Here is a 26006-nt window from a genome sequence, read left to right on the forward strand (position 1 = left end):
GCACTGAAACAGTGCTTACCTGTAGGCAGACACACCAGTGCCCACAGAGGTGAACTCTATCACCCTAGTGTTAGGGTCCAGAGAGGCCCCTTGAAGGCGCCTATTTCTTTTTGCAGTGATGTAGTCAGAGTCCTCCAGGTGAAAGTGACAGTAAGGTAGCAGGCTGCGGCCACTCGCTGACACCACAGGCCCCTGCCCATCTTTGAGGTTAGGGATGCTATTGAAAAAAAACCAAAGAGATTTTAAATGAGGGGCTGATTTCAAAGAAGATACACAAAGGAAATGATGTTTGATGAGGATAAAATGGCGTTAGTTTCAGTAGACCTTTGCCACGACAGGACAACTGGTTGATCATGGTGCGTGTGACTGCATTCTGTTGTCTGTGTCATGCTCTTTATGAACTCTGAGGTAAATGTGAAACTTTAGAGCATGATCTGGGAATGTGTGTGTGTGTGTGTTTCTGACCTGCAGAGCAGCCTGGCTTCACATTCAGCCACCTTTCGAGGGGAGAACCTGACATGGAAGGTCTGCTCTGCTCCTGGGCTGATGAACCCCATGCTGGGCTCCACTGAGAAAGGAGGCAGATCCGCATCACCAAACATCAGTCTAGACAAACTCTCCAGACAGCTAGCTGTTCGCAGAGAGGCCCTGCTGCCTTGCCGAGAGCCAGGGGTCTTGACTGTGAAAACAGGACCAGTTTTACTTTTAAAAAAAGTGATCACAAATCAACAGTTAATCAAGCTGTGGATTTTCAGACTAAGGGTAAACACCTGTGTCTGGGTGTTACACTAATATGTTGTGCGCTTTACATTATGTCACAAAACATCTGATGAGATTCACCCGCGTGATCAGAGCAGATGCTCTCCCCAAACGTCTCCATCGAAACCTGCCAAGAGAACTCCAGCTTTATGCGACCCTCATTCACCATCTGGAACCTGGAGAGAATAAAGAAGGATGACACATGTCTCGAAACGCTTGAACAACCTCTCTTGAACAACCTGAAGAGAGGTCTTAGAGATATTAATAAAAAACAAATAAGATGTACAGAATCCCCAAAACACTCACTGGAAAACTCTGGTTTGGTATAGCATGGTGTCTTTAAAACGAATTGGCTCAGTGTTACATGTGAACTTGGCATAATCGCACATGGCGCTGATCATCAGCTCCATTTCTCTGTAGGAGTTCTCCACCACAGAGTGGGCTGGCTCTGGGTCGGTCTTTATCTCCTGTGAAAAGCACAGAAGGGGACAGAGATTTACACCGATGTCCCAATGTGTTAGAGGATTTAAGGCAGCATGTAAAACTTGCCTCTAAAAGCTGGCCTTCCACTCTTTCTGTATTTCAAAGTTAAATGTAAAAAAAATAATGTTGTAATTTTTCTGTCTTAATAATCTGTGATCTAAACCAATTTGACAGTCATTGTCATGTGCAACTTCCTTTTCTTGTTCTTCATCTTGTTCTCATTATAATTGTAACATTGTTTGAGAAAGTACATATATGCATTTGTGTTTGTTTTTTGCTAGGCTCCCTTTTGTTTCTGATTTATTTGAATGTCATTATTAGATGATTCAGTACTGCTTATAAACTATTCGCTCCACAGTCACTTGAGTCTTGTATCATTTAATTGGCTCATGTTTCTCATTTCTAAACTTGTTGTCACTTGCAAAAGAAAAAACTGTCATTGATTGCACTATAACATTAACAGAGACCTGGTGATGTTTCACAGACACATTTTGTCATAATTTCTCCTTGGAGCCCTGTCACTGTGTCTGTATGTATGTTTTGTTTATTTCTCACCTTCTTCTTGGCTGGCCGCTGTGGGGAAGCCTGCTGGCTGGTATTCACCCAGTGGATGGTTCTAAGGCGGTCATCCCAGTCTGGCACCTGATCGACAGGCTGCTGGAGGATGATACGGCACAGTTTACACTTCATGGCCCGGGCACTCAGTACTGTGGGCTCCTCTGAACAGAAGGTCACGGTCACGTCTTTGGTGCAGCCAGCATGAAGGTGTCCCACCCGTGGTGAGAAATGCAACACCGGTCCATCTGTAGGCCACTCGAAACGCAATACCGCGGTGTTGCTCTGATTGGTCATGGTAAATGTCTCGTGGTAAGACCTGCCCACATGGCAATCTCCAAAGTGCAGGAGGTCTGCGTGAGAAATAGTTACACTGTAAGTTAAGTAGTTCCTCTCAGATCCTAATGACAGTAAAATGTTTTATCAAAATCCCTTTAATATGTATGAAATGCTTTTTAAAAGTGAGATGTTAAGAAAGACATTAAAGGTTTGCTTCTTTATACGCTGACAACAGTTGAGAGAGAAAATGCAAGAATGAGAGTATCTGGTTTACAGTGAATCTGATGTTGGAGTATAAATGCCTCAGACAAACATAAGGAAATGATGGAGCCTGCTTACCATCTGCACAGTCCTCATCCTGGTGGGTCTTACTGCTGATGCTGTCAAAGGTAACAATGTCACGGTAACCCTCTCCCAACAGCTGCACTTCCCTCTGGTCAAATTGGTTATTCTGGACGACCAGTTGTATAGAGGCTTCAAAACTCTGAGCCAACTCTGGACGGAACTCGACCTCAAACTCAGCCTGCTCTTGTACCTTGAGCACCAGTATGAATCTATCAGCCAGTGGCTTGTCTAAAAGCAAAAACAAAACAAACAAACGAAAAGCGAAAAGGTCAAAACTATGAATCTCTGTAGAGACAGAAATTGTGAAGGAGGGCATTACTGGGAGGACCAGTGCCAGACCTATGCCAAATCCATGTCTGCATGTTTTACTTGCCTCCTTCTATTTCCTGCCTGTGACAAACTACAGTTATGATAAATTCAAGATCAAATGATGTGAACAGGAGTTTTTGTAGATATTGACTCTGGGAATATTGCCAAGGGCTCCAGGACTAATATACATCTAGAAGTCTATACTTAGTGGCCTCTTCATCAGGTACACCCATCTAATACAGGATCTGACAGTCCTCCCCTGCTTTTCCCACCAGAACAGTGGTGTCAGAAACATTCTTGCAGATTAATTTGAAGTACATTAATCCTGAAAACACATTCATCTCATCCTAAAGATGCTCAGTTGGGAATTCATGCTGTAAACACCATGTTCCATCTAATTCCAAAGATGCTCGATTGGGTTGAGGTCTGGGGACTGCATAAATCATGCTGTCATGCTCCCAGATCCATTCTGAGACAATGTATGTGACATAGTGCATAAATCTACAGGAATTACCCATGTGACGGGGAATACACTGGACATTTTTGGGCGACCAGGTGTATCCGCTGATGGTGACCGATTTGCTACAGCGTTTAAACATCGTTCAGTTGGCATCAATGACCAAGGATACATTCTTCACACTGTTACAACACTGCCATCACCCTGTACTAGTGACATCATGCAGAATGGGCCCATGGGCTCAGACCAAATCCTGAGTCTGCCATCAGCATGACACAGTGTGAACTGGGATTCATCAGGTCAGGTGATCAGCTTTCTCCAGTCTTCAGTTGCGCACTGTGAGTGATTGCATGCTTATTGCAGCATGTGGATGGCGTGGATGGAGTGAAAACCAGTGTGGTTGTCTGCTGACATTTCCAAGAACAGAAAAGTTGTGCATCTTGACTGTTATTCTGCATGCCACTGTTGAACCGTGCAGTTAGCTTGGACAACTGTTGCAATTCTCCTTTGTCCTCCCTCATCATCAGGCTGTTTTCACCCACAGACCTCTTTCTGACTGTTTGTTCTCAGTCTGTTTCTGTTTCAGGAAAGCCTGGACACTGCTGTGTGTGAAAATCTTTGAAAGGATGGCTGTTTCTGAGATGTTGGAGCTGATGCATCAAACAGTAAGTGCAGTCCTCACTGTCTGTTCGAAGGCTCTCATTTTATCTCACATACCTAAAGCTGAACTGGGCTATGACGAGGTTGCTTTCAGATATAATACTCCATTCCTCATGGAAAAGTTTATAGACGCATTTCAAACTCGGAACTTTTCTCTTACTCATTAAAAAAGGTTAATGAACGTTTCTGAGCATGAGTACACAATTTTTTAAAAGACATGATAGGGTTACTATTGTGTTTGTCTTTTTACTGTTTCTTTATGGGTTATATTTGGCTGCTCACTTGAAAAAGACATGGAAATGAGACTCAATGTGACACCCAAGCTTAAATAAAAATCTTAAAAGACATCTCACCTGTTCCGGGGTCCGTCTGTGTGTGTGAAGACGAAAGATTTCTACAGATGGTTCCTGGGGCTGCTCTCAGTCTAAATGTACTCATCTTATCAGTGAGACTAATGACCATCTGCACGTCATTGAAAACAAAAACAAACAATGAACGTGCCAGTACTGTGAATATGCATCTCAAACATGAAATCTGTGCTCCATGTCTCCACAACTCCAAACAAACTCTCATGGCACTCCACATTCAGTCTCTCAACAAAGAGCGGGAGTGATTCTCACCTGTGCAGGGACACTGCCAGTGTTTTTCATCACCAGAGGAAGGCATTGTCCTCTACCAACCAGCAGGCGTTTGAACTGTAGGACCGGCTGTCCTCTGCCGTTCCTCAGAGCTGGCCTGAGTACAGTCACAGTGGGCAGATTTCCTTCACCCAACAGTTCAAACATCAGTGCCTTGACTTTACCTGAAGGAACTAGGCTAAACAGTAAAAGAAAAAAAATGTAAATGTCTCTCTCTCAAACACACATATACACACACACACACAGACACTTGTATAGACACTGTCACTGAATATGAGGTAACCTGGCAGCTCCTTCGACTGAAGCCTCAAACATAGCACGGTAGGTCTGCATGGCCTGAGGAGAAAAGGTGACTGTGGCAAAGGCATGGGAGTGACTGGGGATGCACATCTTGGTGGGGGTCAGCTCAAACACATCTGAGGTACGTCCTGCCGTCTGGAAATACCAACAGGACACAGGCGTGAGAGCAAACTAATACAAAGCACTCAAAGCGCCAACATCCAATTAAACGCTGCACTGGTGTAAACCACGTACAGAACTGAAACAACAATCTCAGTGTGAATCACAAATGATGAAATGAGTCACGTACCTTAGTGAGAGCAGATTTGACATGGAGGCTCAGTTTGCAGGGCACTTTGACAGGGTTTGTGAGACGAAATCTGGCTTTAGCCTGCTCGCCCACCAGCACGTTATTGAACACAAACTTGTTTTCATCCTGGACGTAAATTCCCATGGCATTACGATACTGCTCACAGTGCAGCATATTGCTGTTCTTACACAGCCTATGCTCCTCAAAGATAGAAGCAATGTCCTCACACGCAATACCTGGACAGGATATAAAAAATGGTAAACAACAGAATGAGTCAGATAGAGTTAGAATCAAATCAGAATAAGGCAAGCAGATTGGACTCAAATCTTTCTGGGTAATTTTTAGACGTGAATGGTAAAGTGCCTCTTAAATCTATACGAGTTGTATCACATAATGCCACTGTTGGTCTCTGAGTAATTTGTGTTGTATTTGGTTGAATGGTACACAGGTAGCAAATCAATGTTTGTCTCTTCAGAAGAAAAACTGCTATTGATTAAGCTGTTGAACGTGGTAATTCAGCCAAGAAAATGAACATTGGAATATAATGTGAGCGCAATGACTATTTATGTTGAATTAGCTACAGAGCAGGTCAATCTTATCTAAGCTGATCAGGGAAAACAAGACAGTTGGTCAGATCTTTATGTGGCCACTCATATAGTGCGAACAATGCTCCAAGGAGAAAGATCTCATTTTTTTGTTGTCCAAATAGGCGATCGAGTTGTAAATGTATATGGGAGTCAAAAGTTACACAAATAGTTACAATAATTGAGCAAAAACTCTCCACACAATTCTCACACAAACCTGGCACACAGACGTCAGCGATCAGTCGGTAAGGGATGCCATCAGGATGATCTGAGGGGTCTCGGTCAGTGACGTCCACTGTCAGGCACTCCAGCCACCTCCCTGCCTGGTTCGCCAAACACTCGACAGTAACAACCTGACTGCTTCTGGGTCCCAGGACACCAGAGCAGGGGGATAAGGTGAAAACCCCCATGCTGACACGGGTCTGACAAGAACAGGGTGGGTTATTTTCACTGGATTATAAACTGGATTATAAACTGAGTCTTTGTCAGAGCTGCTCTCCTTTTTGTGACTTTGAAGTTAGAGGACTGGTTACAAAGGTGCTGTACTCACTTGTGTGCCCATGTTCAGCATGGACTCAGACTGTCGAGCTTTGAGACTGACAGGGGGCTTCCCCGAATGGCACTCACGTGATGCTCTCTTCCCCACACCGCTGTGAAAATAAAGAGACTCTCATCAAGAGTGACAGAGATATTTTTTGATTGAAAAAAGAAAAAATGTTGAACACTGATTAGGATCAGTGTTGAATCACTCGCTCTAAAGGAACCTGAGAAATGACATACACACCCTCTGCTTTTAGGTGGAATCAGGGGCTCTTTGCACGTCCTAAAGATGGAGAAGCGGAACTCAAAGTCACCCTTGTTCTCGATGGTAATGGTTTGTGTCCTTCGACAGCCGTAGACCAGCGGGCCAAAGTCGATGTCACTGAGAGGAGAGATGCTGTATTTGGAGAAGATGGACTCGACCGACACTCTGATGGGTATGACAGCGATGATCTCACCGTCTTTTGAATGGTTTGGGTCAATCACCTGTGACACACAACAAACAGTTTTGGCTCTGATTTTGATTTGTTTATACTATAATGCAGCATATTGATCTGTTAGCAATTATATTATGCCAGAGCATTTGAAATTTCTCTACAACTTTATTGATCTCTTATAAAAGAAGTAATGACATTTTTGTTCTGTCATAAAACACCGTACGCATGTGAAACACAGTGCTGCTGAAAGATTGTGAATCAGGGTGGTGTTTGCTGACCATGCAGCGCAGAATTTGCTTGTCTCTAATGCACACTTCTTTATCATGACTGAAGATAATGTGGATTTCAGTGGGTCGATCAGCAGGCTGGAGGGTACCCTTCTCAGGCGTGATGGTGAAGACTGAGTTCAGATCGGGCATACCGGGGTCGGTGGGCTCCAATAGAAACCTACGAGTGGAAACAATCAGCAAACTGAGAGGAGGACAGTACATGAAGAAACAGAAAGGGAGAGAGAGAGAGAGAGAGAGAGAGATGGGAAAGAGAGGAAGAGAGACAGAGACTGTGCAATCATCATCAAACTCACTTGTAGGCTACTTCATGTTTGGTTTTATTTTTCATGGTGATGGACAACTTCACTTCTTTTGACACTCTGAACTTTCCAAAATCAAGCCTACCATTTTCACCTGCAGCAAAAACAAAAGGAGCATGGCTTATTAGATAACTAACGAGTTCTTTAAATAATCCATTTATAACAAGTATAATTCACTATAATCAATATTTATATTAAATGGTAAATTCAACATTACCTCTGGGTAATGTAATGTTCAGAGCAACATCGTAAGCTTCTGCAATAACCTGGATATTCTCATAGTGTATAGCACCAAGGATATTCTCTGGATCTGAAACCTGCCAAACAGCACAGGACACATAGTCTACACAACACGTCTACAAATCTGTTACAGGGATTTCAATTCATGCAAATCTCAGGCATACAAAATTCAAGACATTGTCTTTTCTTTGTCTTTTCAAGACATTGTCCTCTCTGAAAACTGCATCAGTGAGCGATGGGGACCCACTGTGTTTACCTCTATGCGTATGGTCCTCTTCACACTGATAGGCTTCAGAGCTGTGAAGTGAACCTGCAGAGTGAACTCAGAGTTGGGGAGGACGATGCCTTGTTGCTGGGACCAAATAAACTCATCACCCAAGGCTTCAAGGCCGATCAGTCTCCATGCTACAGGGAGGGGGGTCTTATTACTCAGGCACAGGTTCTTAGTGTCCCGTCTGAGCACAGAGACGGAGAAATACATCAGAGTGTACAGAGGATAGAGATACAATGATTGACAAAAAATCACCATGACAATACAACATGTACAGTGACCTGCTTTTGTACTAATGTCACAATAGACACAATGCCTGTAGTATAAAAAGAGGACAAAGGAAGATATTACACCCTCCCCTACCCCCCCTTTTGAGGCAAAAACAGCCAAAAGCCTAAACCTTTAGGGTTGATCAGCACATTTCTTGTAGTTGAGTGAGTCTGTGTTTATTTCAGCTGATCTGCCAAAGGCAGTCTGAGAGCACACACCTAAGCAGCAGGATTTTGTCAAAGTGCAGTTGTTTCTGCTTGACCTCTAGCTCTGGCCGGACGCCCCTGCAGGCGAAGCGGAAGATGACGGGCTCTGGGTTTTCTTTAATGCAGCACACCACACTATCCTCTATCTGCCCTAAGGTAGTGGGGTATGCCCACACTGTCAGATCCTGTCAAAGAAATATCAGAGAAATATCTACACAAGTGCTCATTTTTAATAATATACCAATAAATCGGTCAAACAGGAAAAAAATCAAAACTTTATACTACTATTCTATTACAGACTCAGACTCAAAAATGTTCAATTTTTGATCATTTTTCTATTTATGTCATGGGCAATGAACTGTAATGAATGAGAGAAACACTTAGAGACATTTAAAAATATGGGTCAAAATATTTTAATAGATAGATAAGAGATTATCGCAACAGTACAAATATAAAATGAGGTAATTGCCTACTTTTTTCTCATCAGGTTTGAGGGTCATACTGGGAGGATCCAGAAGGAAGGTGGCAGCCTTGGTATCATGCTGAAAGCAGAAATTGATTTCTGTATCTAATGGGGAGTTGTTGTGCATGACTATCCTCTCTGCGTTTTCTGGATACTTCCTTTCTTTGTACCTGCAGTAAGGATGATACAAACAGATTTGTTCAGAGGTTCTAAATGAGTAATGCCTGTTTAGGAAGTGTGAGGTAAGACAGCTGTACCTCTCTCTAGTCTTCCCACACAGAATGGGGCCAAAGTCGTACAGCCCAGAGGAGATGATGTAAGCCCTCTGGATGTCTTTCTCAGGCTTTGACACCCTCTTACAGTGAGCAAACACAGTCCTAACATGCACAAAGCACAGAGACAAGCTTTTTTACGCACCAGATCCATAACCTTATCAACTTTGTTCCTCCACAGAAGATCTAGAGTGGAACAGTGTCTCTTACTTGTGGTCTTTGTTGATGGATGGATAAGCACAAATCCCTCTACACAAAAGCTGGTAGCGCCTCTTGGTACCCATCACCTCAAAGTTGAATGTCTGGCTGAATTTGCCAGGTGCAGAGGACTGGAACCATATTTTAAGAGGAACCTCTCCATTTGGTGGAACAATCCAGCGGAAAGTCGTCAGCCTTTATGACAGTGATAAGACAACTGGTTATTAGCCAGCGAGCACCTGTGAGCTGAGTAGAACCAGAAAGCTAGCTGTGGGTAGATGCTGAGTTACTGTATTTGTTACGACATTTGTGAGTGGGGTGAGAGGTGAAGAGGGACGTTCTGTTAAAAGTGTGTGTGTGTGTGTGTGTGTGTGTGTGTGTGTATGTGTGTGTGTGCGCGCACATGCGCCCTCACACCTCTGGTTCCGCTCTTGCTGATTGTCCCCGGTGTGAGTGCTCATGTCTGTGTCAGATAAGACGGTGCCGGTGTTTGTGAGAGACGGGGAGAGGGACTCAGAGGGACTCCTGGGTCCTTTCTTTGCCGGCGTGCGTCTCCTGTCTTTCTGGCTCTCCCGACCTGTCTCGGCTTTCCTTCCTCTTCCTTTGGCTGGAGATACCACCTCCTCCTAAAATAATAAAAAAAAAAAACATGTACGCAGACATATATCCTTCATCCTCATTTACAAGATACTAAAAGTTCATTTTATTGTAGGTCAATGTAATCAAATAGAGTGCTTTTAGCAGAAGATGAAGAATATAGCTTGAAAACAGAGAATGGAAAACTTTTGTAGACGTTTCAACACAATTCTTGTTTTCTTCTAATCTCTTAATTAGTCTTGATTAGTGAATTAAACCCATTGGTAAAGGCAACAACATGTTAAATTCTTGTATGCAGTAATGATTCATGAATGACGTCGCTTAGAGTGTTTACACTTTACCGTATGTTTGGTACCTTTAAAGGTGGTGCATCCACGTCTGCCTCTATCTTCTCTGCAGTTGAGTCCTCTGCAGGAGAAGGCACTACAAAGGTGAAGCAGTTAGTGGTGAGCTGTGAACCCGGCAAAGGTCTCTCCTTAGGGTATGGAACCACAGAGAACACTGTAGGGGGTGGGATAGGAGAGCCTTTAGGGCCCAACCCTAAACCATCCAAAACCTGGCAGATGAACATAAAGAAGACAGGAGTTGAAAGAAAAAAGAAAACAAATTAAAAACAACTCATTACAAACTCTATTGACATCATAAGGTAGTACCATACACTACAATGACTGCTATAGACTACTGCTGTGTTGTATGAGTCTAATTCAGTTTCCAGAGAGAGACTGGTAAAATGCTTTGACTGAAAAAACAAAAGACCACGACCTCTTCGAGCGAAGGCAGCTGTGTGTTGTTGAGGATCTCTGCTCCACTCAAGGGGCTCTTTCCTCTGACAGGGAGGCTGACGAGGGGGATGATCTCTGGCCCTTCTTTCTCTGACTCCTCTGTACCCTCAGCAGACAGAGGAATTTGACTGGGCGCTGGAGAGGCCAACTTTACTTCAGACAAGTCCGCCTTTAACCTGTCCTTCTCCACGCGCTCTTTCCCTGCTTTCTTTTTCTCTCGATCTTTCTTACTGTTCTTAGCAGAGGGTGTCTGGCGCTCTGCAGCATCCTCTACATCTTGGCTCTGTTCCTCTAAGGGGATTGCCTGGAGCAGCATGCCCTGCGTACGATCCCAGAACTGCAGCACATGTAAGACTTGTGGCTGACTCTGCTCGTACAGCCGGAAGCGGGACAGCAGTTGTCTGTCCTCTTCGTTTGACTGCAACAAATTCAATACACACAAGAAAACAAAACAGATTAGTGACTGTATTGAATATGTGTGTATTCCTATTATAAACTCATCCAGTAATGGCTAACCAACCAACCATTTCTCTGTCTTCCTCATCAGGTAGTACCAGAGCACCGTCAAGCCCCTCTGGCTTGCCTCTCTTACTTCTCTTCCTTTTGAGCCCATCCTCGGGCTCCCTCGTGCCGTCTGTGGGTGAGTCTGTAACCTCTTTGGACTCAGTGCCACAAGGCATGCTTCTGCCCTCTTTAAGCTGCCAGTCCAGTTTAGAGTCAGACAAGAGGCGGTGCACACAAACAGAGCAATTGTCACAGGAACAGTAAACAGAAACTCATCCGGATTAACTCAGATCCTTATACACACTATCATAAAAAGGAGTAGTGTAAGTATAAAAGTGTAACACTTAAAAAAAGTATTAAAAAGTATATTAAAATATTATACATATAATAAAAAGTATAAGAGTTTGTGTTAGAGATTGGGTCACATGTTTAGTTTAGACTTCACATATCCCCTAACATACCTCATGCAGTAAGGGCAGTGTGGAGCTGTAGTATGGAGGTATGGGTGTCAAAGCTCAAAGGCTTGTGAGTGTGTGTGCGTGCGTGTGTGTGCACGCGTGTGTGCATGTGTGTGTGTGTGTGTGTGTAGTGAGGGGCAGGGCTGGCACACATGAATAAGTGATGCTGCGGAGTCCATCACTAAGACTGACCCCGTTTACATATTCTAGTCATAATCATTTACCCACCAGACAACATATCATATAGAGGTATTGCTTTCATTACAGCAAGGTATTAATTGATCAGTCTCCAGGTCTGTAGTAGCATTTTTAATATATGTTGTAATGTATTTTGACTTAATGTAACATAAGAGTGATACAACTTACCTTGAGTAAATTGCTTTCAACTCATAGCTTTAGTATTAGGCACTTTGAGTTAAAAACCTATTCTAACCACTTTTAAGTTCTCTGCTTCGGTAAAAACAAAAAAAACCTGAACAATATTGCAGACCACAGCACTGACCTCTTTGTGACCCTGCTGGCTTCCCTTATCGGATAGATCCTTTTTGGATGTCTCCTTCTTCCCTTTCTTGCTCCTTTTCCTCATTTCTTCTTCTTCTCTCAGTTTTTCATATTCCTCCTGTTGTGTCTTCTCCTCTTTCTCCCTTTCCTTTCTCTCTCGTTCCCTAGAACATGGTAGCAGAAACTGAGATACATTAAATTCTGGCCAGTGAAACAACAAATGAACTGTGCACTGATGCTCTCACAAGGTCAAACTGTATAGAATAGGTAGGTTGTGCACCTGCGTTTACGTTCTCTCAGTTCTTCCAGATATTTGAGGTCTATTCGATCTTTCTCATCCTCTGGCAGGTTATCATATTCTTCCTCATCCATCTCTAGAGGGAACAGTTTCAATTTCTCTTCCTCTTGTCTTCGCTTAGTTTCTGAGGGACAAACAGATCAATAGTGCCTAATTATTCACTCGCTCAATTATGCATGCCACTGATTCCTATTTCCCATTATGAACTAAGTGTGTCACAGTTTGTTGAATTTTTGTTTTTTCCTCATAATCACACGACAAGGAAAAGTAATATCAGTTTCATTGTTATTACACAGCACTGATTCAAAACTTCATAAAGCTTGATTAATGCTTTTGTCAATGGTGCACTGAGCTGCATAACCTCTCTTTCTATCTGTTATTATCATGAGTTATGGGAATTTGCAAAGGTTTCCATAATCAGTTATGAATGTGTGTACAGAGCACAGACACATGCATGCAGTCTTTACAGAGTATTCATAGATGTGCATACAGTAATACATACAGTGTGTGTATATACTGTTTATATATGTATAGAGTGATAATGGCTATGCACATAGCATTTATGGAGTATTTATAGATGTGGATGTAGTGTTTATGTATACAGTGATAATGGACATACATGTAGCTTTTAAAGAGTATGCACAGATGTGCATACAGTGTTTATAGATGTGTACATAGTGTGCGTACATAGTGTTTCTATATGTGTGTGCACTGATAATGAATGCGCATGTGGTATTTATCAAAAGTTTATAGACATGCATGTAGTGTTTATGAGAATGTGGTATTTCTGGGTATATATCTAATGTTGATGAAGTGTTTGTGTTCATACAGAAGTGTACATAGTGTATACGGTAACAAATGTGATGATTATGTGTGTGTATATAATAATTGTACACTTGTCTAACCAGTAAATGTGCTGCTATTAAATTCACTCTGGTAGTGTGAACAGTTTTCTCTCTCTCTTCTGTGTACCATATCTTTCTGTTCTCACCTTCTGCCACTCTTTCTGCTTTCTCCCTTGCCTTGAAATCATCATAGTTGTCTGAGCGGTTGACCATATAGATGTGACGCCGGTTGTTGAAGGCTTTGAGGATAATCTGTAGTGTGCTACTAATGGACTGGCAATACACCGTCTCTAACCCGTCAATCACAACACCATGGTAACAGTCGCTAAGCTACAAGAAGTTAAGAACACAATTAGGACATTCAAGGACATTCATAATTTGCACAGACGAACAAGAATCAAAAGGACATTTGTGTCCTAAAGAATGGCCAATCACTGAGAGGAGGAAGCAATAATCCAAAAATCAGCAGAGATCATTCCCAGCTTAAGTGTTCTATTTGCTGCCATGCAGGAGCACTTAAGTCCCTTTCACAAAGAGAAAACTGATTTGCATCATTCATTTATCACTAGAGATGCATCATGTTCAAATGCTTGATTCTCTTTCTGAATCTGAGTCATCCAGTTCCTTTATTGCATACCACCACTGGTGAACAAAGCCTTGACTACAATGATACTATAATGACTTGGTTACTTCTCATCTGTCTGTCAAAATAAAGCTCTTTGATTGACTGCACTTCCATTTTGATGTTAGTACCCTTTGAAGCTGCTACTGTGACAGATCTATCTTTTAACAGGGGGGAGAAAAGCCATATGTGGAATGACACAAAGCAACAGTCAGAGAAGGTGTGGTTATAGCACTAAGAAAGCCATAACAAAATCACATGGACTCTTACTTTGTGTCAGAGCTGACAGTAACCCAGCGTTTCCTCTCTTTGAAAGAGGTTAGAGGTGGAAAGCCTGTTCCAAAGCGGGCTAGTATGAGTGAGATGGTAGCCCTCACCTGCAGCCTCTCTGATAGGATTTCCACCAGCAGCTCATCGGGCAGCAAGCAGCTCCTCTGATCCAGTTCAGCTAAAAGACTCTCGCTCACACTCAGCCGCCTGAGAGATGGAATAGCCTGCGCCCACCCCACACACACACACACACACACACACACATTACCACCACCATACCACACCCACCTGTTTTAGCATTAATAGGTTAGAGGAAAACATTACAGGTGATGCAAGACAGGATCTCCTGTGAAAGTAACAGACAAGAGGAGAGTAGATAGTGAGGTGGGATTACCATTGGTGGCTGTGTACTATCCCTCCTCCTGCTTCCTGTGATGTTGGTCTTGTTGCGGGTAGAGGCAGAGGAGGGTACAGCTTTAGACTCTTTCATTTGGCTGCTGTCAGTTGTGTGTTTGGCTAGAGCTTCAACACTGAGTGCACCTGGACCCACTGCATCTGCTACAGCCAGGGCTACAAAGCACACACACAGATACACACAAACACAACATAAGACCAAGCGCTGCTTATGTAAAAAGTTGAGAGAAGTATTGTGAAAAAATAACAAACTATAAAATGCGTCTGGGAAGACTCTGAGGTCACTGTACTGATTATTTTAATCAGCCATCATTCTGTGGTTCTTATGAGCAATGAGCTCTCCTGTGGAGGTGATATGTAGGACTCACCAGTCTCCTCCTCTTTCCTTTGAGCATGTTCCGCGGCAGCCTTGGCACACAGCTCCCTGGCCTGCAGACAGGCCGCGCTCTCCCCGCTCGACACAGCCTCAGACACCACTGCGTCGATGCTCAAGCAGGCCACAGAGTAGAGCTTAGCCAGGGCCACGGCCGTCGGCGTCTTACCTGCACGCAGACACGCAGCATTTCACTGAGCTATCAGAGCTCAGGAAAATAACGCTCAGACTCAGCGTGTGCGTGCGTACTGTATTACACCAAACATTTGTGCGGTGTGTATTATATACTGTATATCAGGAAAAGGCATTTCGTCTTCAAATAAGCATCACAATCTTTGGGCACACAGAAAACGAGTTTACTCATGATACTGTTAAGCAAATTAACATAGATGTTCAAGCTGACGCATTTACAATGAATGAGTGTATAACGATACTTTATATTGCATGACAGTGTTTAAAATTAGCGTTTGAAGATAGTCAACATACGACATAATGACGACAGATTCATGAGTAATGATAGAATAGTCAGCCCTCCCAGTTCGATCATATCAGATCGTAAACGGGGGAATACCTGAAAAGGGAGCACCATGAATTATGATGGCGATGCCTCTGCGGTTTCGGGCAGCCTGGCCCTCTGGAGACAAGTCTATACCCATGTATCGAGCATTAGCTCTGGACACTGGGTCCATCTCTAGGTCTCCCACCCCACTGCTCACCCTGCTTTCCTCTGCCTCTTGAGCTGGATCTGTTGAACAAAGAATTAAATTAGAACTTATCTGTCACTCAGCTCACTGCTCGATGATTTTCAGTGTTCAGAGATACACAACGGTGCTTGTGAGTGCATGTGAGAATTAAATGCTTCCTTTTTAGACCAATACTGCAAAAAAAAGATCAGTGGGCTATATCCATGAACATCTTATATGATGCATTCTAACACACACACACACATACACACACACAAAACTGCAATTTCTGGCCATATGTCATTTGTTTCTGGTTGCATGTCATGAAAGAAGTAGTGACCTGAATAAGAATCAGGTGGGTGATGGGGCGAAGTCCTACCTTGTTCTTTCTCAGGGGAACAATGTTCTTCATAGTATTCCAGGAGTTCAGGAGGAAGAGTCTCGCCCGGGGCACGAGGGGGCAACAGCAGAATGTTCTGCTCATCATAGCCTTTTATCATCCTCAAAATCTAAAGGAAGATTTAGGAGTACATCCAGGATTGGGCTTGATTTTTATTTACACTCAGTATGACTGCATAAGGCAGCATGTTTTTGGAAGTGGTAGAAAATGACCTGCAGAGACACCTGCTGTTAAAAGTAAGTTAAAATATAAAATATATGGTTTAAGATAAATGGTTTTGATACATGCTTCTCTGACGTTTATTACATTCTGATATTCTGATGACACACTATAAATATACACAAAAATGCAGTCTATTGTATTTCAATAATGCTGCCTTCAAACAAGCACAAGGGTAACAGTTACACAGATCTAAGCAGTAGTGCTGGGAATGAGGGACCGAGCCAGTGGGAATGGAGGGAATAGAGTAAAGCGTGTGCTCACTTTCTCCTCTTCAAGGTACTGTGTGTCAAACTCCAGGGAGTAGAATTCAACGGGGAATGGGCAGGGATTGTGGACGAGCACCTCAGCGTCCTCTCCAGCACTCTGGGGTAGGGTAGGTCCCAGCTCCAGCAGAAAGGAGGAGAATTCCAGCTGGGGCTCTTCACCTTGTCCCTGGGCTAGCAACAGGATTCTCTCTGTGCTCCGGGCTACAGTTACCACCAGTCTCTGACTGTATGACTTCTGCAGGACAGAAAAACAGAACAGGGCTGATCATACCCACAGACCTACAAAAGGTCACATGCAGACAATATAACCTGTGTTACAACTTCTATCATGTCGTGCTTTTGGAATATGCATGACTTGGGTTACCAGGCATATTCCTCTTTCTTCCAGTCATAATTTGTTGACTTTTTATTTATATTTACAACATAGCTCATTTAAGACGTGCATATATTTGTTTTTCATCCTGTAAAGTGGGTAAATAATGATTAATTAACTCTGGTTGCTCAACTCTCAGATGAATCATTTGGCATCTGGACAACTGCACAGCAGACCTGATGCTGATGTTTAAGGGTCCGTGTGTGTGTGTGTGTGTGTGTGTGTATCAAATTGTCTAATATACAAGAACTTCAGTGCTGTCTCTTGATCTGGCTTTTAACCACATTTTTTCAAAACCAGCAAGATGCTTAAAACCAGAAAAAGAAAAGCAAAAAAGTGAATGTATATATCTTATTTCTAAATACAAATTATTCTTGTGCAGTTGCATAAAACAGCAGTTTGACATGACATGCCTCTTTTGGCTCTTACCCTCTCTGTTGGGCTGAATTTGACCTGAACGTTGACTCTGTCACCCGGAAACAGAACCCCTTCGGCTGGCTGCGCCTCAAAAACAACGGGAGGAGGACGCAGTTTCATCCGCGCTTTTCGTCTCAGGTGAAGGGGGACATGCTTGTCAATCTAAAGGCAGGAGTCACATGAACACACGGTAAAGCCAAAGGCTAAAAATTGTGCTGTGACAGAACACAAAACGCGTAAAGCTGTGTATTCCACAATCACCAGTAAGTATTTACATAATTGTTCATAAGAGTGTGATTACAAATCCAACAGAGCTACTGTCTGGTCCAAAGGTAGTTCATTAAGATATGTTAACGTCCCTCATGGCTCAGTACATCTAAAATTATCCAGCAGTAATACAACGATGAAGAGAAATTAACCACAGCCCTGTGGCTAATACCTTCAATATCCCGCATCTATCTATAATTCATCACAAAAGAATGAGAATGCACCTGCTGAACATTTGTACCAATAGCACTAAAATGTAATTAAGCTAATGCTCTTTGTCATAATGACTTTCTCTCGGGCAGTGTTCTTTTGCCGTTGTCCTGGGAGCAGAAGCTCAGACCACCGTGGTACTGTACTCTGATATAAGTGCTATCTGCCAGATTTCTTGCCCACAGTAACTTACAAACAAATTTGCACAAAAGAAAACAGCTTGGCTGACAAAACAAACATCAGTATGGTTTGCTGTTTGCAAATGACTATATGAAAGCTTATGTAAAATTAACACAGTCATTGAAACTATCAATAAGTGCCGTTGACTATACGGCGCTAACCCCCCCCCCCCCCCCCCCCCCCCCCCCGACCAACCCCCCACTAGGTTTTGGCCAACAGTTTCTAAATTGCCCAGTTTTACCACTGAGCAATGGCTGATTGCAAAGAGAAGTGAATTTGTGCTAATGGATGCCTGTACCTTAGGCTGTGGCTGTTCCATCTCCTTAATGGTCCATTCACAGGGGACCGTGTTGTGGTTGTACAGCTGGACCGTGGTCACCTGACACATGCCACACTGAACGCTGTCAAACTGCAGCGTGTCTGTGGACACTGTGAGAGAAGGCATGGTGACCACGGCACGAAGGAGGACCTTCACAGCAGGACCCCTTACCACCTGTCAATCAAACACAAAAGGCACCTTCTGAAGCAGTTGGGATTACCCTCTCATGTACACTGTACGGTATCTATGTTAGATGTCAGACAGAAAATCAAAATGTTGTAAAATGGAAATTTTTACTTGTATTGGGAGAACAGCGCTGATCTCTCCTAGATCCAGATTGGCACCACGTGGATCAAATCGGACCTCAAATGTCTCTGTTTCACAATGAGGCAGATTCTTCACTCTGTCCAGCTCAGTGCTGAACCCTATGGAAGGCAGAACCTCAGGCTAACACTTCAAGAACAAATTCAGTTAACAGCACAAATACTTAATACAGCATTGAACAATTATGGAAAATAAATAACGGAACGAGTTGTAAACAACTGAACCTATAGAGGTTTTAACCCCTGGGGGGGGTTGTTTTATGAACCAGACCTGTGCCAGCGAGTGGGCGGCAGTCAGCTCGGAAGGACACAGGCATGGGCCCAGTGTTGGTCACTCTGACAATGTGTGTGGGTGCACTGCCATGGATCACAAATCCAAAGTCCAGTATGTACTCAGGTAACTGAAACCTTGGGAAGGGAAGATATGAGCCCGTATAATGCCATTTTTACATTAGCCCCTCAGTAACTGTTGTAGGGACATATCTTACCTGTTAAGCTCCTTGCGCCACTTGATCGTGGATCCTGATGTTTCTCTGTAATCTAGATGATTACTGGGATCTAGAGTTGCCATGGCATTTTTTTTCACCAACAGCCTCTCGACTTCCATCTGAAGCAGGGCGTCATACTGCAGAAACACACAGTGACCTGACTGTTCTGTGCACGCTCCAAGTCAGTCTGTCCTCTCAATACATGTCGTTTATCCTTGATGAAAATGACAGGTGTAGGTAACAGGGGGAATGTGAGAGAAACTCACAGTGGGGATGTAATCCTCATCGGGCTGCACCTCCTCTCCAGTAGTGGGCCTGCTCAGTGCATCCTCTGTCTGCCTCTCACGTTCCACTAAGTCCCTTGCCTCCTTTAGCAATGAGCCATACTTACTGTCATCTACACAGTAACAGAGAGAGAGAGAGAGAGAGAGAGAGAGAGAGAGAGAGAGAGAGAGAGAGAGAAAGAGAGAGAGAGAGAGAGAGAAAGAACGGTGGATTCAACAACAGTTGGGCTGCTTTTATACCCTCTCTCTCAGAATACGTGTGGGCATCCCTATTTCTGTGGCTTAGTAAGCTGATCGAGAGTGAGACACAAAACTTGAGGCTTTGAATAGACTTCTGAGAGCATGGTTCACCAGGCCAATGCTTTTACAGATCTAAGTATTGACTTTGTAAAGTAAAAATATAACTCCTGTTACAAAGGCTCTCCAATCTTTATCACTGATTGTAAGGAGAGCCTATCAGAACCTCGAATCAATAGCTAATCAGAGAGAGACACTGTTTTCTCTCCTAAACAAAGGTGGATTTGTTCACCCACTGCAGGATTATGCCTTCCACTTACTGTTAAACTGCACTTATGGGTAGGTCCCTGAGATTGATGTTACATAGATACAGAGATCTTAAGGCTGGTCTTAGATCAGATGGACTTGACCCATTGAACTCTAGTCTAGTTCAGGGCCAGATGTCTTTAATTAATACTACCATGATGTCCCTCTCTGGGCTGGCTCTTGTGCTGATTAACAGCAGACTGACCACAGACTGGACCTGAATTAGATGCATTTAATTACACAGCACAAAAGCCAAGCACAAGACCGTTCACATACTGTTCCAGCCATTTTGAACATTCTCGACGATGCCTGCTGGCTGACTGTCGGAAACATAACCCAGTGCTATGGATTGTCCTTGGATCAGGCCATCTGCCTTAAAAATGCAGTTCTGTTTAGCTGGTTGAGGATCTGTCATATTTCATTACACTATCCATTTACAATAGTTTATAGACAGGTCCTGGATCAGCAGTATTAGACTGGGGGAGCTCTTACCTAGGTTTCGGGGCAAGTCCAGGCATATCCGTTGAAAAACACCTTTTCCTCTAACGGTAATGTTCTCCGGCTCAAAGTAAGCTACTTGCAGTTTAAAGGTCGTCTGAAAGACCTCTGGGACCCCAGGTATATAGTAGACTGAAAGTTTCATCTCTGAATTTGCCTCAATGTGCCCCTTTCACATGGAAACAATTGACAAACAAGAGTTAAACTCACCAACAAACATCAATCACAATAAAGTCTCGTTATATTTTAAATCTGGAAAAAATGGATGAGCAAACTAACACATTTTAAAGAATGTTTCTGGAGTTTAGGATTTCTGTAGTCTTTCAAGTCTAGGCGTTCTGGCATTTTTGGAGAGCAGCCAGTAACTTAAGAAAAAAGGCCTTCATAATTCGATAAAACCTAGCTGTACGATTTGAAAGGCCCCCACTGAGAACGACTTGCTATTAATGCAGAATGCTGCAGTGGATGCCTCATTTTTTCTTAAAAGCCATCTGACATAGTTAAAAAGCCAAGAGAACTGTCTCGTAGGTAAACTCACCATCTTTGGGATGACTAGAGGCTGACCGGGTGAAAGGCTCTCAGAGTCAATTTTCTGCTCCCCAAGCAGAGCAGTGAAATCAAAGCCCACTTTCCCTGTGTTTCTCAAAGTGATCTCTGCTTCTGCCACAGAGTCAAACAACTGGAGGAATCAAGAAAGAGAGAAAGAGAGAGGATTCACAGATTTAGAGGCTAAAGAGCCTCCAATAAACATTTAGTACTGTTCAGTCATTCTGCTAATGAGATGAGGGTGATGGATGTGTTTTCACCTGCATCCCAAAGTTGATGTCCGTGGTGTCCAGGGTATAGGTGACTTGTGAGGCCTCTCCCCTGAGTAAGACCTCATATGCGGGCCCCCCCTCCACCTCACACAGTGCAAGCACCTGGCTGCTGATGCCCACATGACCAAAAAACGTGAACGACACCAGCTGGCTCTCGTCGGGCTGCAGCACCCCATAGGTTGGCAAAATATCAAACACCTGCAGTTGAAGAGAAAAACAAAGAGAGAGTGATGAAAAAAGGAGGAGTGTTTGTCTGTGAGTTGGAGAGTATGCTGCCAAGAGGGAAAACAAGACAAGAAAACAAGTAAAACGAGGAAAAAGCTCAAGGACAAACTAAAGTCCATCGAATAACATAGAAAATCTTGATTGGTACCCTTGAGAACTGAATCAAAAACAAAGAGTAAGAGTAGCTAAAAACCAACGATAGAACTCTTTAGGCCTCTGAATCCGAGCGCTTGGAGGTGCGTACCTCCTGCACGGTGAGATGCTTGTTGGTCGTGTGGCTCGTTGCTCTCTCTCCTCTCTCCCTGTTCTCATTTTCTGAGTCTGAGTTCTTCTCATCCATGTGCTCCTCCTTTAACCAAAGTTTTAGGTTTTCCTTTTTGCTGCCAGCGCCAACAAAACAAACAAAAATCATGAGCCTTTTTTTTAATGAGTCCTAAATAAATCACACAAATCAGATTAAGCCCTTAAATGTCTCCCTCATCTCCAGCATGGCTCTAGGGTCAGCAGAAATTAAACTGGCTCTGTGCAGACAGTTATTAATTAGAGAACAGTTTTAATAATTGAGAACAAGGGTAATCCATCAAAAAAGCGCTCAGAGAATGGTGCTCTTGTACTGAGAGGACAATGAAAGATAGCCACTCAACAAGAAAAAGACTGAACAGATATGCAAATGTAGATACAAGGTTATCTGCATAACATCTCTCTCTCCTCCAAAACAGGAGTGCAAAAATGAACAAACTGATCATTTACAGCAATATCACATAAGTTCCACCCCCCTCAAAAATGTTAAGGACAGCATAGACAACACAGACTGCCATACGTATACATATTCCTTTCAAATGAATTTCTTAAACTTTCTACAGAGGTGTGCTATACTGAGGATGGACAGCAGGGGGCAATGTTGTGTGGAGAATTGAAAGCTGTATGGGAAAGTCAATGATACTCCCTTGATACACGAGCCACGGGGAGATTCTATAACTTGGATAATGAATGCTCTCTTAAGGATCACTGACAGGGGAATCACCCCACTTATCAGAGAGCGAAAAATGCATGTTTTTCAGGGTTCAAGCTCCTGCTGCTGCAACTGTGTTTATGTGCAAACGTAGCTCAAATGTGTGAGCTGTCATTTTTATCACGCTAATCCCATAGCATCTCCAAAGCGCTTAAAAAAAAAAAGAAAAAAAAGCAGAAACAGAGTAAAACAATTCATTTAAGCAAGACTGACAGCACTGAACAGAAAAGAGTATTCATTATGTTGTCTAATGCTGTCCAGGAATTCTGGTGCAGTCTCTTTCAAAGACACTCATTCAGGCCGAGAGTCTCATGGGAGATAGCTCCCCCCACGGTGAATGCATACACACACAGATCTATTAAAGGACTATCTGTATCATCCTTGTCCAATTTCTTGCTAATGTGCCTACTGTAGAGAGCATTTCCTCTGTATACACATATTCCACGTATGTGATGATTCTGTGAGGAGCTGTCTTATCATCTGCTGTTATTACTTTGGGGAACGAGTGAGCAGATAAAGTGATACTCTAAGGTGGGATATGTCAGTGTGATTCACTGACTTTACACATGTGTCCGCATTCACTTCTGAGGAGGACTGAAGGAGACTGGAGACCCTTGGTTATGCATATAGGCCTTTAAGCAGGTTTAGACTTGATCAAATGCAACCTGGTGTTGACAGCTCTTTCCTTGTGTCTGTGTCTCTGCCTCCTCCCTGTACTGAGTGCATCTCTCTAAAAAAACATACATGTATGGCCTACATGAAAATATATATATATATATATATATATATATATATATATATATATATATGTAAAACCCTAATCAGGCCATGATTGTTCACAAGTGACCAAATACTTCAGATTAAAGTGTCAGTCAGCAAGATATTCACCCACTACCATGCAGATGAAGAAAGCAGGGCAATCATAGGCAGTTGACTGTGGGTTTAATTACTGATAGGGATTTAATTAGCAGGCAGCCCTACGCAGGCTGAAAGCTCCCCTGTATTGATAGGATAGGTCGTGGTCTTATTGGATGATGGGGCAGGAGTAGTGAGGAGCATGAGGGTGAGTGATTAATCTTCACTGGCCTGCACTTTAGCCACCCCCCCCAACACACACACACACACACACACAAACAGCACTATTGATTTATCTAAGGCCACGCTCATGGCAGCAGCTAAAAACAATTAAAAACTATAAAAACTAAACCTACCCTGCCTAGAACTGGGTAGGTATTGACAGATGAGATTTAGCACTGGGTTTCCTGTTTTGCATGTGCTTTGTGTACAGACATACGTGCTGTGTGTTGTATCTGTGTGTGTGTGTGTGTGACTGTAGTCTCAAATGTAATCACACGGCCGAACAAAACCTACTCTGAGATTTAAGTCAATACAAAACTTTATTCACCAGCTCAGCAACAAAGAAAGAGCCCCTGACAGAAGTTTTTTCCAGATTAGTGTTTGAATTAGAGAACATAGCTGTCATGGATAAAATGTATTCTCTGGCTAAATTCTGCATTCATTTAAAAAGGTGATTATCGCTGCCGCAATGCATTCAAGTAGGTGCTTTCCGCCATTTTGCTTGACAGTTTATTCAACTTAAGACAGATTGTTATGCCATTACTTCAGATGGGGTGTTTTCATGTTTTACCTTTTTTGGTGCTGGTGCATAACAGCTCAAATTATTGAAACCCCCACGTGCAAAGGATTAAAGAAGAGTGCTATACCACAAACATTTTCAGTTAATGAACAATCTTCAATGTCACATTTGTTTGATTGAAAAGAAAAAGAAAAAAGAAAGAAAGTCAGAGGCTTGTGTAATTCCCTCTGGAGACAGAGGAGCTGCTTTCTGAGTATTCTGTAGCGTAGCCTTGTTTGAGTGAAGGAAAAAGAAACAGCTTGTCTAAACGTAGCATTAATTAGGCACCACACTGGCAGCTGCTTCCATGCCGTCTGTCCCAACTCTGGAGCTGCCAGCATTCAAATTTTAGTTACAGTCAACTTAATCCAAAACATACAAAACACAGCTGAACAATAACCTCTGACCACTGAAAGTGCAGGACTACTGACTCGAATGACAATCAAAACACTAATTTTTGGTTTTTCCCCTACACCTTCTGTTTGGTCATTTTCTTTCTGTAGGAAAAGACTAGTTCTAACATTCTGTGTTGTTGTGTGATTGGAGAGCGGTGACTTGACTTGAACCTACCTGACTGGGAAGTCTTGCTGGTCCAGTATGAAGGCCCAGCGGTAAGTCACACACAGTGGGCTGCAGTTGGTTATGGTAACCTGCTGCTTGGCCTCGGTGAGGTTGAGCACACAGCCAAAGTCCAAAGTGGTGCTGGAGAAATGCAGGTTAGGGAAGTGGACCTCCCCTCTTAGAGGTACCACGTCACTCCTTGGGTGGCCCTGGTAACGAACTTCCAGCACCTCCTCGGCCACGCGGCTCACGCTGTCCTGGTGGCAAGAGGGGTCAAAACGCACCCACAATTCTCTCTGTTCCTCCAAACCCAGCGACAAACGCTGCAATTTAAACAGGCAATTAATCGTATATACAGAGTAATGATGAGCAAATCTCAAAGGTTTATGTTCACTTGCAGAAATACATGCCTCATTTAGTTCATTGTGTGTGTGAAGTGAGACAGTGTACCTTTGACGTTGTGAATGAGTTATCATCCGAACAGTCACACAGTCCAAAGGGCTCATTCAGAGTCAAATCCAAGGAGAGCGCCAAAGAGGAAATGTTCCTCACCGCCAGCTTCTGATACTTGGGAACCAAAACGTCATCTGGTGCCTAGAAGGCAAAGGTGTGTACATTATTCTCAAATATACTCCAGCAAGAAACAAGCCAAAAAGGTAAAAACAAAAAAAACAAAACAGCCACATTACATGACTCAAAACTAAATATACATGGGAAATCTATGAAGTTCAATCGAACTGATTTGCTTTTGCCTAATTCCAGCTTGACAAAATTCTGAAACATTCGTCAAGTCATAATTTGTAATTTCACTATCTTATTTCATGCTTGTTTTGACAGTTCCTTGTGAATGTATGGTAAAGAACATTAAGACAGACTAGAGAAGGGAAGTAGAGTTTATTTGGACATGTGTATTTAAATGTGATGTATGTAGTGTAAGTGAAGCAGACCTTGCCTACTTAAGCAAGCAAGTCAACATTCTTTCCTATAATACAATCTTCCCCACTACCGTCTCTCTTATCCCTGATTACATCACTGAACTGTCTGCCTCTTTCTGCTCTCCCATCTTTCCTTCATCCCCCCACTCCTCCCTTTAATTGCTCTATCCCTGCATGCCGCAGTATGCAGGACTGCCAGTAAATCCAGAGGAAGTGCTGTCAATGCACAGACAAGTGGGAGAGAATCAGATAAAAGAATGCCACAGAAATAAATTAGCATTTTTAGTTCAGGAGAGCCGGCTAGCAAGGGGGCCCTGAAAGCAGCTGTCAGAGGATATGAGAGATGTCTGGAAATATGGATGACTGTAGTCCTAGAATGGAGTGAGAATAAAGATGTAAAGAAGGAGAAAGGTGTAGGGGGAGAGTGTGTTTGTGTGTGTGTGTGTGTGTGTGTGTGTGTGCGTGCACACGATAGTAAAAGTGAAATAGAGCAGACAGAAAATCAGTTTCATTAAAATGATGGTTTTCCCTCTGTAAT

General features: G+C 43.0%; 1 protein-coding gene across 1 annotated transcript in view; it reads right to left on the reverse strand.

Moving 5' to 3' along the window:
* The window catches only part of hydin (HYDIN axonemal central pair apparatus protein), a 61303-nt gene that overhangs the window by 7421 nt on the left and 27876 nt on the right, over positions 1–26006 (reverse strand). The window contains exons 21-66 of the mRNA XM_030765327.1: positions 24984–25127; positions 24543–24856; positions 21569–21704; positions 21088–21297; positions 20820–20960; positions 20276–20450; positions 19223–19353; positions 18957–19093; positions 18740–18876; positions 18443–18570; positions 18125–18319; positions 17182–17331; positions 16375–16614; positions 15776–16000; positions 15380–15533; positions 14804–14977; positions 14360–14591; positions 14129–14183; positions 13276–13459; positions 12277–12408; positions 11988–12142; positions 11048–11221; positions 10504–10941; positions 10097–10297; positions 9562–9770; positions 9157–9339; positions 8932–9051; positions 8685–8844; positions 8224–8396; positions 7721–7919; positions 7442–7541; positions 7219–7318; positions 6914–7082; positions 6443–6684; positions 6209–6308; positions 5876–6080; positions 5075–5310; positions 4769–4920; positions 4468–4663; positions 4201–4309; positions 2416–2649; positions 1798–2150; positions 1066–1226; positions 841–935; positions 466–679; positions 20–217 (exon numbers count right to left, since the gene is read on the reverse strand). Of these exons, the coding sequence (XP_030621187.1) occupies positions 20–217; positions 466–679; positions 841–935; positions 1066–1226; positions 1798–2150; positions 2416–2649; positions 4201–4309; positions 4468–4663; positions 4769–4920; positions 5075–5310; positions 5876–6080; positions 6209–6308; positions 6443–6684; positions 6914–7082; positions 7219–7318; positions 7442–7541; positions 7721–7919; positions 8224–8396; positions 8685–8844; positions 8932–9051; positions 9157–9339; positions 9562–9770; positions 10097–10297; positions 10504–10941; positions 11048–11221; positions 11988–12142; positions 12277–12408; positions 13276–13459; positions 14129–14183; positions 14360–14591; positions 14804–14977; positions 15380–15533; positions 15776–16000; positions 16375–16614; positions 17182–17331; positions 18125–18319; positions 18443–18570; positions 18740–18876; positions 18957–19093; positions 19223–19353; positions 20276–20450; positions 20820–20960; positions 21088–21297; positions 21569–21704; positions 24543–24856; positions 24984–25127 (8270 nt within the window). The remainder of the gene's footprint in view (positions 1–19; positions 218–465; positions 680–840; positions 936–1065; positions 1227–1797; positions 2151–2415; positions 2650–4200; positions 4310–4467; positions 4664–4768; positions 4921–5074; positions 5311–5875; positions 6081–6208; positions 6309–6442; positions 6685–6913; positions 7083–7218; positions 7319–7441; positions 7542–7720; positions 7920–8223; positions 8397–8684; positions 8845–8931; positions 9052–9156; positions 9340–9561; positions 9771–10096; positions 10298–10503; positions 10942–11047; positions 11222–11987; positions 12143–12276; positions 12409–13275; positions 13460–14128; positions 14184–14359; positions 14592–14803; positions 14978–15379; positions 15534–15775; positions 16001–16374; positions 16615–17181; positions 17332–18124; positions 18320–18442; positions 18571–18739; positions 18877–18956; positions 19094–19222; positions 19354–20275; positions 20451–20819; positions 20961–21087; positions 21298–21568; positions 21705–24542; positions 24857–24983; positions 25128–26006) is intronic.

The sequence above is a fragment of the Chanos chanos genome, chromosome 2 (assembly GCF_902362185.1).
Source record: "Chanos chanos chromosome 2, fChaCha1.1, whole genome shotgun sequence".
NCBI lineage: Eukaryota > Metazoa > Chordata > Actinopteri > Gonorynchiformes > Chanidae > Chanos > Chanos chanos.